Source organism: Opisthocomus hoazin, chromosome 7 (assembly GCF_030867145.1).
Source record: "Opisthocomus hoazin isolate bOpiHoa1 chromosome 7, bOpiHoa1.hap1, whole genome shotgun sequence".
NCBI lineage: Eukaryota > Metazoa > Chordata > Aves > Opisthocomiformes > Opisthocomidae > Opisthocomus > Opisthocomus hoazin.
The window spans coordinates 38,801,697-38,814,715 of NC_134420.1; the positions used below are offsets into that span (position 1 = coordinate 38,801,697).

General features: G+C 37.9%; 1 protein-coding gene across 4 annotated transcripts in view; it reads left to right on the forward strand.

Annotated features, from left to right (window-relative positions):
* Nucleotides 1-13,019, forward strand: part of RASGRP1 (RAS guanyl releasing protein 1) — a 46,000-nt gene that overhangs the window by 13,279 nt on the left and 19,702 nt on the right. For all 4 annotated transcript variants that reach the window (XR_012764567.1, XR_012764566.1, XR_012764568.1 and 1 more), the window contains exons 3-6: nucleotides 7,259-7,364; nucleotides 9,500-9,562; nucleotides 11,435-11,566; nucleotides 12,406-12,559. Coding sequence is in view for 1 of the 4 variants with exons in the window: in XM_075426532.1 (XP_075282647.1) it covers nucleotides 7,259-7,364; nucleotides 9,500-9,562; nucleotides 11,435-11,566; nucleotides 12,406-12,559 (455 nt within the window). In the remaining 3 variants the exon portion in view is untranslated. The remainder of the gene's footprint in view (nucleotides 1-7,258; nucleotides 7,365-9,499; nucleotides 9,563-11,434; nucleotides 11,567-12,405; nucleotides 12,560-13,019) is intronic.

A 13,019-nucleotide genomic window follows, 5' to 3' on the forward strand; every position in this document is an offset into this window, starting at 1 on the left:
ATGGAGGGGGGGTGTTAACTTTTTATCTTGTTCTGTGTACTTGATCTGAATTTCCAAGGCTAATGGAATGCTTTCCACCCACATTTCATTTGGTTTCTCTCAAAGTACATTTTAATTTCTCAAAATCATCCTATTTCCCCTTGACAAGAGCTTTTATCCTCTTGTTTTCATTTCAAAGAACTGCCCACCCAGAGCTCTTTCTGCAAGATCTAACTTTCCAAATGCTGTTTCTGAGAGAGAGTAATGGCTTTCCCTTGAGATTTTTCTCCCCTCATGTTCCCTACCCTCACAGAGAACAGTCTTATTATCCTTTTTGGATGCATATTAGACTCGTGTCTTGGATATATCTGCATCGTTAATGAGTATTTGAAGGAACAGCAGTGGGTTTCCCCCGTGCCCCCGCTGCCCCCCATTCTGTAGGGAGTTTGAAAGGTAAAGTAGGCTTGGAGAGACATCAAGTTTATAGAGTTTCTTCCAACATCTGTATTTACTTGGCTTGTTTAGGTTTCTGTTGGTGCAGGATTGATCACAAAGTAGTATGATTTTTTTCCTCTGTTGAAAATACTGATTTGTTCTCATTTTAATTTTGGAGTTCTTCCTACTAAGACCAATTACTTGTGTAAATAAATTTATGTATGACTCAATAGTTACAAGCATGTCTGGACAATAAATGAATTTTAAAAAAAAAAAAACCAAACAGCTTTAGTGCAGTTCCTGGAGTATTTTGGTGCTGTCTGCTAAACATTATAGCATTCTTGTTGCATGAAGGGGAACACTATCATGCTGTATATAGTTAAATGCAAGCTGGAGAGCTCAGGACTCCACCTGCTTTCTACTGCAGTTAAAATTAAAGCAATTATTCTTTTACTTAATTAGTGTGTCATCTTTGTAAGGACATTGTAATTAAGTTATGTTATTTCTGAAAGATATTAGGCACTTAAAATAATTATCTGAAATAAAGAAATAGTCACTAAGGACAAGTATGAAGTTCTACACTTGGGTAATAAGTTGTAAAAACAGTACAGTAAAGTCCTTGTTATACAGCATTTCTGCGGAAAAGTATCCCAATGTGAAGATGGATTTCAAAACCGAAAATGGTTTGATGATATTGGACCACTGCAGAAACTCTAAGGAGAGAAGTGCAGGCATAGAGGGATGTGTGTGCTTTTTTTTTTTTTCTGTAGATACAATATATACATTTACATGTATTAAAATGTATATGTATATAAAGGTATTATGTCCAGGATATTAAAAATAATGTTCTAACTCTGATGCAAAGACCTCCTCTGGAGTCCTACATTCAGGTTTACTTCATAAACATGCAAGCTGCAAGGGTTAAGAAAAGGACATAAAAGTTGACCAAAGATGTAGAAAACCTGGCTTCTGAGGGGGGAAAAAAAAACAACCACCAGCCACCAAATCTGGTGTTTCCTAGCTTGGAAAAGAGACGAGGGAAGCAATCCTTAAATAGAGAAAACATATGGAAAAGGGAAAGAGAATATTTCTTCTGCCTGCTAGGGGCCAGGCGTAATGGGCTTAAGCTGCCAAAGTTGCCTGAAGTCTTTGATTAGAGAATGGGGAGAACTCTCTAATGACAGAGATGCTCAAGTGCTGGAATAAGTCATCTAGAGAGGCTGTGAAATCCTCATCACTGTAGAATTTTAACCACAGATCGAACTGGTTCTGAAGCATACTGGCTTTGCAAAAGCTGATTCCACATTGGAGCAGGGGAATAGAGTACACTAGCTCCTAGCCCTGATTTCTGCCACCACCTGAGCTTTCATCTGTCGTTAAAAAATAAAGGCTATTTCCAACTCCAAAAGCAAACACTGTAGTCTAGGTTGAACCTGCTTGCTGACCCTCAATGAAGATGTCATAACTGATGAGCAGGATGGTGGCTTATGAATCTCATTCTGACCAAATGTGGTCAATTTAATGAAGAGAGTTAAATGACTACCTCTGGTACACGATACCAGATTCCAGCGTGGCCTGTAGTAAGAAGACTGCTATGTGTTGCATAAGTTTTAAGCTGAAGGGGAACAGAGTGTTTCCTATTTGTGAAGTTCCAGGAAGTATCCATGAAATACAAAACATTTCACTCAGTTTTGTTTGCTTCTAGCCATTCTAAGATTATCTCGTAGTACTGCACCTCGCGTATGGGGCAGGGACATTGACTTATGGCTGTTTCAATTCAGTCACTAAGTCCTAGCATGTACTCCCTCCCTCGTATACCTGCATATTTCATATGTGTCTGTATGTTTCATCGTGGTCTTTGAGACCTTAAGAACTTCATGGCAGTTCCCTCGGTTTCAGATCACATGCTGCTGTAATGATCTTTGCAGACACTGATAACAGCATCCCCACACTGTCTTCTTTAAGCCACCAGAAGAAAAAACACTTTCCAGAAATGTTCAAGAATTCTATGTAGCACATCAGTATAGCAACCCACAACTTTCAGCTTTGCACTTAATAAGACCGCCTGGCAATTGCTTGATGTTTTCTTGCATTGCATGAGTTTTGATGCTACTTTTTGATAACCACTGGAAGACTTAAGGGAGTTTACAAGAAGTTATTCGTTTTCTCAGTAGCTTAGTCACTGATCACGTGATGTCAGTGCTCTGTGATTCACTTCTGATTCATTTCAAATTGTACACTAGGTGATAGAGTTGGAACCTGCTTATGAAATAAAGACAATGCTTATGAAATAAAGGCATCTTAGACCTAGGAAAGCTAACTTTTTTTCTTGCAAAATTCAGTTCAGTTAAGACATCCTTGGCATTCTTCCTGTTGCCTTATCATTGCACTCATCACAGAATCACAGAATCACAGAATGGTAGGGGTTGGAAGGGACGTCTGTGGGTCATCTAGTCCAACCCTCCTGCCGAAGCAGGGTCACCTACAGCAGGCTGCACAGGACCTTGTCCAGGTGGGTCTTGAATATCTCCAGAGAAGGAGACTCCACAACCTCCCTGGGCAGCCTGTTCCAGTGCTCCGTCACCCTCATGAGTGGGAAGGTCTCAGTACAACCATCTTGTCTATTGAACATACTCTTTCTGTTAAGTGCATTTACCACTGACTTGGTGGCAGTCAGGACCTGGTGAAAAGCATGCAGTTTGCTCTTAGAGCCTTGCTTATTGGCTTTCGAGTACTTTGATTCTTTCAACTGTTCTAGGAACAAATGATACTTCAGTTATTTCTAAATCACAGATTACAGGGAGCCACTGACTGGATCGTGCAGTAGAGTGGCTGATGGGCCTAGATTAGGATGTTCTTACCCTTGTGTATTCTGAGGCTCACATATGCAATGGAAATTTTGTAATTACAGTTTTTAGTGGCTTTATTTTACTACATAGACAATAAAATATTTAGCCCTAAATATCTTTGTGCTTTCACTCATGTAGTTAAATACTGGGAAAGTATATTCAACTCCTGCGTGCTTTTTCATTTCAAAGAATATTTATTAAAATATGCTTTTCCTCCTGTAAATGCCCTTATTGTACTAAGATGTAACTAGTGGGTTATTTGTATTTTGCTGCAGTGAAACAAATCTAAAGCTTATGTGGTATTTTGCAGCTTTCTTTAAGGTAAATTGACTAACTGAAACACACCCATTCCACTTTATTTAGTATTCACTTAGTGGTTTTTGCTCAGCAGGGTGTGTGGTTAGAAGCAGGTATACAAACGGAAATGAAAATGAGTCTCAAAGTTTTAAAACAAACTGCTGGAGGTTCAAGAGAATGCTGCAGAGGCATTCAGAGGCACTCTTGCAACACAGTCAGGAAAGCCCTCTTATTGGCCTCACCATTTGCACAAAGATAGTTTACCATCACTTTTGTTGCTTCCTTACACACAGCTATGTTTAGCAGGTTAGCTCTCTGAACAGAAATGACCTAGTGGTCAGAGATGCGAAAGACCCAATGGCAATTCTGAAATGAAACTGAGATGGAGTTTAACTTAAGGCCCATTTTTACCAGTTTAACTCCATGGATTTTTCTGCATTTTGAATTTGTGAAATGCAAACGGACGAGGAATCAGACACAGTATTTTTCTTTTTAGTAACAATTGTATCATGGTGTATGCACTTGAAAAGTGCTTCCTTTTAAAATTGGGCAGGAAGATGACAGATATTTGATACTGAATGTGTCTGTAAAATCGTGTGCTGCTACAATTCCATGCAGGCTTGCTGTTCAGTGCTGAACTGTACTGGCAACCTTAAGATTTTTTTGCTGCAGAGTGTTCATTCTGGTTTTTAAACCATCACTAATACAATGTTTTTCTTTGTGGAGATGAGCCTTTTAGTTGGGTGAGAGAATGGATAGCACAAAAATTAGTACTGCTTTAATGTGTTTGAAATAATTGCATGTTGTCATAGTGAATTCTGTCTCTGTTGTGAGATAATTAGATCCGGATGTTGTGAAGCATAAATGCACTTTTATTATGCAAGATAATACCATAAATGTGTTGACCTAATCACTAATAGTAGGCAGACCATACTGTTTTTCTCTGCATCTTTGTAAAATGGAAAAGGTAAAATGGAAAAGAGACCTTCTAGAGGACAGAAATTCAATCTGGAACCTGATGCCAAGTGGTGTCTGTGTTATGTCGTGGCAGAGGATTTTGAAATACGCACAGAGGAGAAACTGCTAGGAGACGGAGTTATTTGCTGTCTTTGTCAGCTGGAGATGATCTATATTGAGCACTTCTGAAAAGCTGGTGATTTAAATACAGCTGTATATACTTATTAGTATGTGTGCACATAACCATTTGGCTTCCACGTTACGCATATATTGAACTGCTTTACTGATTAAACAAGAGCTGTTGGATGGAGGCTCTGGCAGAACACCAAGTTTTGTAAAATGGATGAAAATTCATACAGGCCTCTGTGTGCAAGGCCTAAAATAATTTTACTCTTCCTGAAGACACTGGAAGAGTACAAAATGCCAAATACTAAAGGCCTGAATAAGTACTGATTCCTGATCTCCCAGCTTTCCTCTGCACATTTCCCGCTTCTCTGGCTGAATACTTCACTGCTTTGCCCTTGATGCACCTACTGTAATACCTAGTCAGTTTATATCCCAGAAAGATTCTTCAGCTAGTGAAAGAACTTATGTGAGAACATGAACAAGGTTCATGCTATAAAACAGAGAACTTGTAGTAAAAGTCAAAAGGCAGCTCAAGAACTTTTAGTTACTTGGGGTCTATACTGCTCTCCTTTATGGGGCTTATGTGGGACTGACAGACTTTCCCCTCGCCTGTATCGCTGTAGGTAGAATTGCTCCCTACAATTTCAGTTTAATTACAGAAGGTAGATTCAGAAAATGGTCTGTCATGTTCACTGCTGAAGATCACCTGATGCATAAAGTTCTCATTCGGGGCTTAATAGTGCTGAGTGGGTTGCTGCACATTCACATAGGCTCTGCCAGAATATACTCATCAGGATTTTTCTGCTTGTCTTGCCTGAGAGGCTAGCTGTAGTAAGATACTTGAAGACTGTTTATTGTATAAAGTTTCCTCTAAACTGCTTTTGCTGGAAGAATGAAGTTACTCACACCAGGTGTATGATACGCAGCATGTCTTCTGCTTTCAGAGCTTCAAACAGTCAGCCAAAGCAATAAACTATACACCTAGGCCACTCTGACTCACCTTCCTACAAAACTACATCTACTGTGCATGAATTAGAGTCAGCCTGCTTGCCAGTTTAAACTAAATTTGATGGAAAGATAGGAATCTCAATGAACTGGCTGTGTAGAAGAGAGACATCCAGATCTGTGCCCATATTGGTGCAGGAGAAGCTATGTGAGCCCAGCGTTGCTGTGATTTGATTTGCTGTCTGGCCAGTCAGCCTGGATTCAGCCACAGCACGCATTGCTCTTGTGTAGCTGATAGCTTTAATCATGAGTGAGGAGTTATGGCATTATTGTGGGAAAGAGCAGGAAAAGACTTTCAGGGGAGAGTATAGTGATAAAGGGCATGAATAGGACTATTGTAGAGTGAAGAACAGAGGAGACAGATCTAGAGGAAATCAGGCTGTATTAGTTCTACCAAAGATCCAATGTGTAGTTCAAAAGGAAAGGCCTGGGTTCTGGGGTTCTCTCTTCACATTTGGTACCTTCCTGTAGAAGGGCATGGAAGCTCTTGCTTAATGACTAACCTGAATGATATTGTTTTGCAAGTGGGCTAAGTTTAATGTTCCTTTTTGCTGTTGTGCAATTTAAAAAAAAAATTCTCCTCTAGTAATAGATGCCATTTCATATGCTGCAAATCTGCTGTTTCACCTGCCTCTTCCATTTTGCCCTGCTGTGCACTGGATCTGTATGTTGTTCCTGTTATTGCTATTTTAAGTGATAACTACATTTATCCTCATAAAGGACAATGTATTTACAATTATTCAAAAAGGTAGATTTTCTTTTGTGTTTGAAAGGGTGTCTAATTCCAATTCAAGCTACTTAGGTTCTCTTACGGCCGGCTGTAGAAAAACGTAATCTGTTAATATTTACAAACACTTTCACTACTGTTTTTTGTTACAGAAATGGAAACTTTTTAAAATGTTCTGCTACATATGATGCCCTTGGTCTTGTCTGAATATGAACCCCTCCCCCCAAGACCCAGAAGATAGATATAGTCTAAAAACCTTATTCAAGTGAAATACTTGTAATGTATAGTTCAAGGAAATGTGTTAGGACATTTAGGCCCACCAGCGGGAGTATGCATAGGTTAACCTTTGGGCTTCTGCATACGTGTTATCTCGTTCCATGTGCATCTAGGTATAGATCCTAACTGGTGCATGTACTTTAGTGTTGTGTATGTCAGGTATACAAAAAGCCTCACAAACACTTAAGAATATCGCCATTCTCTTTGATGAGTTCAGTCATGCCACTGACTGACTGGTATGTATCAGTAACTGAATTCTTTTGCTCCGCAATTCATTAATGTGTTTCAAAGGTTGTACTCATCTGCCTAAAGCTACGCATTTAAGTACATTGCTGGGCTGAGATCATTATGTATAATTATCTGCATATTTTGAGTGCTTTTGAGACACAGCTGCTTTTTTGCCTAATTTTTTTGTTTTGTTTTTGTTTTTGTAAGGGTCTTCCAAATCCTGGAAGATCCTAACTTCCTAAGTTAGTAAGTTACTGCTATCTTTGAAATAGTGTAGGTGAACAGGCCTAATCAGAATTAGTATTCTGAAAAAGCCTCTTGCTAGTTGTTTACCAAGGTATACCAAGATTTCAGGATGATTACTCCTTTTTTTTTTCAGATTTAGAAGGAAATGCATATCAAAACAACCAGCTGCTAAAGATAATTCTGGCCATGCATCAGTTTATCATCTCCTCAGCAGACATGCTCCAGAAACTCATTGATCTATATCCTTTGTAATATTCACCTGCTGTTAAGGTAATATTAGATAACTTGACAACTTTGAAATGGGTAAGTAGAGGATATTTAATCAATGGGTGTATTACTATTCCACTAATTAAATAATATACTTGGTTTTTACAGTTTTTCATTGTAGGGTGTATTTTTGTTTGGTTTAAGGTTGGAGTTTTTTATTTGGCTGTTTGGTTTAGCTTATCATCCACAGAGAAAAAGATGAAACTCCAGTTCAGATTTTAAGTGGATAAATCACCCTCCATTGGCTGTGGATGGACTATCTAGTAGGTGTTATATTAACATAAGCACCTCAGTTAGGTACTGTGAACCTGGGCTGAAGTTTCAGATCTCTTTCTCTTTCTGTCCTCCATACAGAAGAGCAAAGAACAAAAGTGTAATTTTTGAAAATATTCTGATTGTATCAACTGGAGATGAAAATTTTCAACAAATATGATTTTTCACACACACTCAAAATTACAGTGCACTGAAATAAATCATAAGCTTTTTCTTCCTTTTTTTCACATTTTCAGGTGGCTGCCTGGAGTCAAACATGTTTCTGGCTCATTGGATTTTTCCACAATGAAGCTACTAGGTCATATTAGATCATACTGGCAATACTAACCTTTCTTAGGATTTTTTAATTGTGGAATATATAACCTGACTTCTTAGTTTTACAGAATATTTACTCCTAATTAGATGAGCACACTACAGGAAGGAGACCTGACATGCTAAGAATCTCCTGCCAATTTTGGTACGATTTAGTTTAGATAATCCTTTCTTCCCCCAGACTCTGTATCTTACTGGATTTTAAAAGCAGCATCATTTACAGCAGAGCTTTACTGTAGTATTGGATTGTGACTGTCCTGCTGCTTCTCTAACTGCAAGTGTTAGATCAGCTGTGCTTAAGCTACGGTTGTGTAGTAGTGCTGCATTTCACTGAGGCTCATGTGCTCTTTGAAAATGGAAGAAAGTAATTGCTTGCACATTTCTGGGAAGTAACATTTTCTACAGTCAGAGAAGTGATTCAAACTTTTATCAGACTTGCGTATTTTGCAAGCTTGGGTTTTCACTCTGTATAGCTCTTTGTAAAGACATTGAAAGGTAATTGAATGGGTCAGATAGTCTGGGCTCTTGTGCTTTGAAAAACCCAGTTTCACCATTCCATCCCCTAAATTACATGAATGACTTTAGATGGTTATGGATTATCTGTAAGCTGTATAACTTTGGATATTGAGTTCGGGGCCCTTCGAATTATTTGGGAACTTGTTCATACCTCACTAGTTCTATAGTCAGCTTAATTTAAGCACTTAATATGGGTGCTTAGATTTTGGCTGGTGTGCCCCCTCAGTTGCAGTAGATTTAGGCTGCAGTTAATTTCAGTCAGATTGTGGGATGATCCACAAGGTATTTTCATTAAATTGTGTTTTCTAGTACTGAAGATATGTGTGTAATCTGCAGCAGAAGAATCAAGATATGCATAATACATTTTCCAAATAGATTTTTCGTATCTTCAAAAGACATTGGCTACAATAGCAAAACATTTTTTGTAGAACTAATAGACTAAAAATATGGGAGTTTCTTTCCAGTTATCACAGCAAGCCAAATGAAAACTGTTGCATAGTTAGGAAGGTGAGGTTCGCAAGAAGAGGCATTTCACATTTTTTTCTACCATTGTATGCAACTGGTTATGTTTATAAGAAAATAGCATCTTGTTTTTGGAAAAGCTCCTGTGAATCATAATTAACTGAAAAAGATTTCTTCATAAAAGCAGTAACTGATAAAATTGGTATTACTGTTTCAAATTTTAGTGAGATGTGCAGGTTCATGACTTTTATTAGAAATTGTGAGGCATGTTGCAAAGAAACACTCTGAGAAAGCGGAATCATTTCACTACTTAATACTACTCAGTACTTGGGCAGCCACATCAGTATTACTCATAGTAGTTGTATTACAATAACTTTTGCTGACGATCTTGGGATGTACTTTGTATACACTTGTATAACACCCTAATTGGACATTATATGCTATCAATAAAATGATTCCTATTGTTTACAGGTAGGGAAGTATCAAACCTGTTACATTTCATATCATATGTGAATGGATGTGGTTTTCCTTAACAGTTTTCTACCTATCTTAATGCTTTAGAAAAGAAATCTTCCATGCTGTGTGTAAAGATATGCTATTTTGTGAGGTAAGAATGTTCTTGCTTGGTAGCTATTAGTGTGCATCTATCCATGTGCCATACATAAGAATGCTTTTGCATATCTTAACCTGACCTTAAGAAGAGAAACAGCTGTACTGCTTCAGCTTTTCAAGGTTCAGTTTAGTAGCTTTACACAAAAAGACCCAACTGGCTTTGTGTAGTTCCACTGAAGTCAGTGCATGAATTCTTGTGTCACGGTTTTGATCTGAGTCTGTATAAATCTGTATCTTAAACATCAGTGAAAACTGGCAGTGCTCAGGAATTGGTAGCATTGTGTCTAATATTATTATATAGGTCTATTTAAAAAATGAAGTGGGATACTGCAGCAATTTTTATGTTAAGCGAAACTCTGTTGTATTTGGTAGGTAATTCTCCTTGGTAATTCTGCTTAATCACTTGCAATGATCATTCTGGATCACTTTTTTTTTATTAACTATAGTAAAGTGTGATATCTCAGTTTAGAGAAGAGAGGAAAAAAGGATGCAACTCTCAGATTAGCGTATGATATATCTTTTTTACACAAAATGGGAAATAAGTAGTAACAGTTAGGAAAGTAAAATTTGTTTTAAATGGTGAGGTTTTTATTATCTCAAAGAAGATGATAGGTTAGGTCAGAATGCTTTGGTATTGTATGTGATCTGGGAGCATTTTTTCTTCTAGGCAAATTCATGCACACATGCATCCATAAGAATGTGTGTTTCCATTTTTCCAATAAGCACAGTTTTTTACATGCATGGGTGTACTGGATGTGGCTGGGATGGAGTTAACGTTCTTCATAGCAGCCCCTATGATGCTGTTCTTTGCATCTGTGAGTAAAACGCACCAACGTTTTAGCTATTGCTAACGGTGATTGCACAGCGTCAAGACTTTCTGTTTCTCACTCTGCCACCCTAGAGTGTAGGCTGGGGGTAGACACGCGGTTGGGAGGGGACACAGCCGGGACAGCTGACCTGAATTGACCAAAGGGGTGTTCCATGCCGTACAGCATCTCGCTCAGCAATAAAAACTTGGGAGGTGGTCAGTAGTCATTCCAGAGGAGCTGTTGCTCAGGTACTGGCTGGGCATGTTGTGGGAGATGGTGAGTGATTGCCTTTGCATCACTTGTTTGGTTGGCTGCCTTTTTTTTTTTTCATTCCATTATGAAGCTGCCTTTATCTTGACCCACACATTTTTCTCACTTTTGCCCTTCCTTTTCTCTCCCCTGTTCTGCTGCGGGGGGAAGAAGTGAGCAAGCACCTGAGTGAGGGCTTAGTTGCTGACCAGGGTCAACCCACCACAACGGGTGACAAGTCACATACAGGAATTGAAATATAAAATATAGGACTGAAACAATTTGAATACCCAACATAGAAAAGTGTAGTTCTCTGAAAATAGTTTGTGCACATGAGACTGAATCACCTGTAAACTATTAAATATATTTAATTAGTAAATTTTTCTTCACTTAATAGACAAAATTCTGACTACCATAGTGCATTTCTTTTGATGTCCAGAGCAAATAATTTCAAGTTTTAAAGGAATGTATAAAATTATCTAGAAGTTCATGAAGAAAAAATCACCATGCATATTATCTAGACTTACTGTGAAACTAGAAATTTTAATATTGCATTTATTGCAAACATATATGTAATATGGTTCTATACAGCATTAAACCAGGTATTTTCTAATTCGTTTTTAATTTTGAAATTTTGATTTTTGATAAAATCAAGGTAGCCTAGAAAAAGCATCTAAAAGCAGGATTTATCCCCTAAAGTTGGTCAAGAAGAAATACAACTCAATAGAAGCAACTGTCTAAATTTCAGCCTTACTGATGTTAGAGCAAAACCTTTATTTTTGTGTTTCTATATTTTCAATGTGCAATAGGTACTGGATTACAGAGTTCTGGGTTATGTTCAAAATGGACTCAAAACTATCCACAACTATGGAGGAATTTCAAGAACTGGTTAAAGCTAATGGTGAGGAGTTACACTGTCGTCTAATTGACACAACTCAAATGTGAGTGCCAAAGTCTCAATATGCTTAGAAAACAGACTTTTGCTCTGAATTTCCTTTGTTCCAATATAATGTCTCTACAGTATAGCATAGTGGGTTAACCCTATAGTGGGTTAATTTTAATAAGTCATGTTATCTATCCTTAGAAGAGTTTAGACATCATTATAGATGAAATATGTATTACGTAGAGGAACAGAATGCCTTTCAAGAATGGCTTAGGTTGAATTCAGCTGCTGTGTAGACTTTGTGCTGATTCTCTATGCTAGATAAATTTTACTCTGTCCAGGGAACTTAGAAAATTTGTAGAGGCCTAATAATTTTGAAAGATCACTTGAAGTCTATGAGAAAAGAGAATATGTTTTGACTGGGTAACAGATGATGTAAAAAAAAGTGTGATTATATTTTTAACACCAAAGATAAGTAATTATCTGGTTGTGAAAGAGAATAGCTAGTTTTTCAAATTCAATGAAATTTCGTTACTCTGTGGGCAAATAGCATAGGAGGACAGTTCATACTCAGAGGCTGGTCAAGAAAATCTGTAAAAATTATTAGATGGAGGAGCACTGGATGTGTTCAGTGTAGATAAAGTTACGGAGAGCAATTCTGAAAGTGCAATATATAGTCTCATGCTGTATTGTACTTACATGCTACATCAATATAATAAAGACTAACAATGTTTTGTCATATAATCTCTAATGCATGAAAGGAGCTTGCTGTTCAGAAATTAAAATAATTCATTTTTTATTGCAGTAAGAAATGTTACTTTTGTGTTAGGGAGAGAGGAAATGTTTGCTCTGCAGAAAATAACTCAGTGTAATTCTGTTTTAAAATTTATCAAAAAGAAATTCTAGGGATTGGTCTAGAAAGCTGACACAGCGTGTAAAGGCCAACACCAGTAAGAAACGGAAAGTCTCGCTTCTTTTTGATCACCTTGAGCCGGAGGAGCTGTCAGATCATCTTACCTATCTTGAATTTAAGTCTTTCAGAAGAATATCAGTAAGTGATTTTATTATTTATTTTAAAGAAAGGTGGGGAGGACATAGAAAAAACGGGAGAGGGGTAGTATTATGAGATTAACCCTGCAGTGCAAGCTGTTGGACAAGCTGAGTCTGTGTCCAGACTCTTTGTTTTACTAGTGTTGAAGGTGGCCAGTGGTACTTATTCTGAGTGTATACCCCTTCGCTGCAGTCATTTGGGAGAGGGAGAGTGAACCTTTTAGGCAACTGTGGAACAGAGTCGGGGCAAGGTCAGTTGGAAGGAAGAGAAGTAAATAATTTGATCTTCTCCCAAATAATTTCTTTTTGTTAGAACAAGTGGTGTCATTGGGCACAGAAACAAGCAGCCTTCTTTGACTCAAATCAGTAATCAGGCTGAAATAGGGTGAAGGAAACTTGGAATACTCTCCTAGAATGCTAACCTCCTGTGGCTGTAGGAAACAGCGCAGCATTCTTGTGCA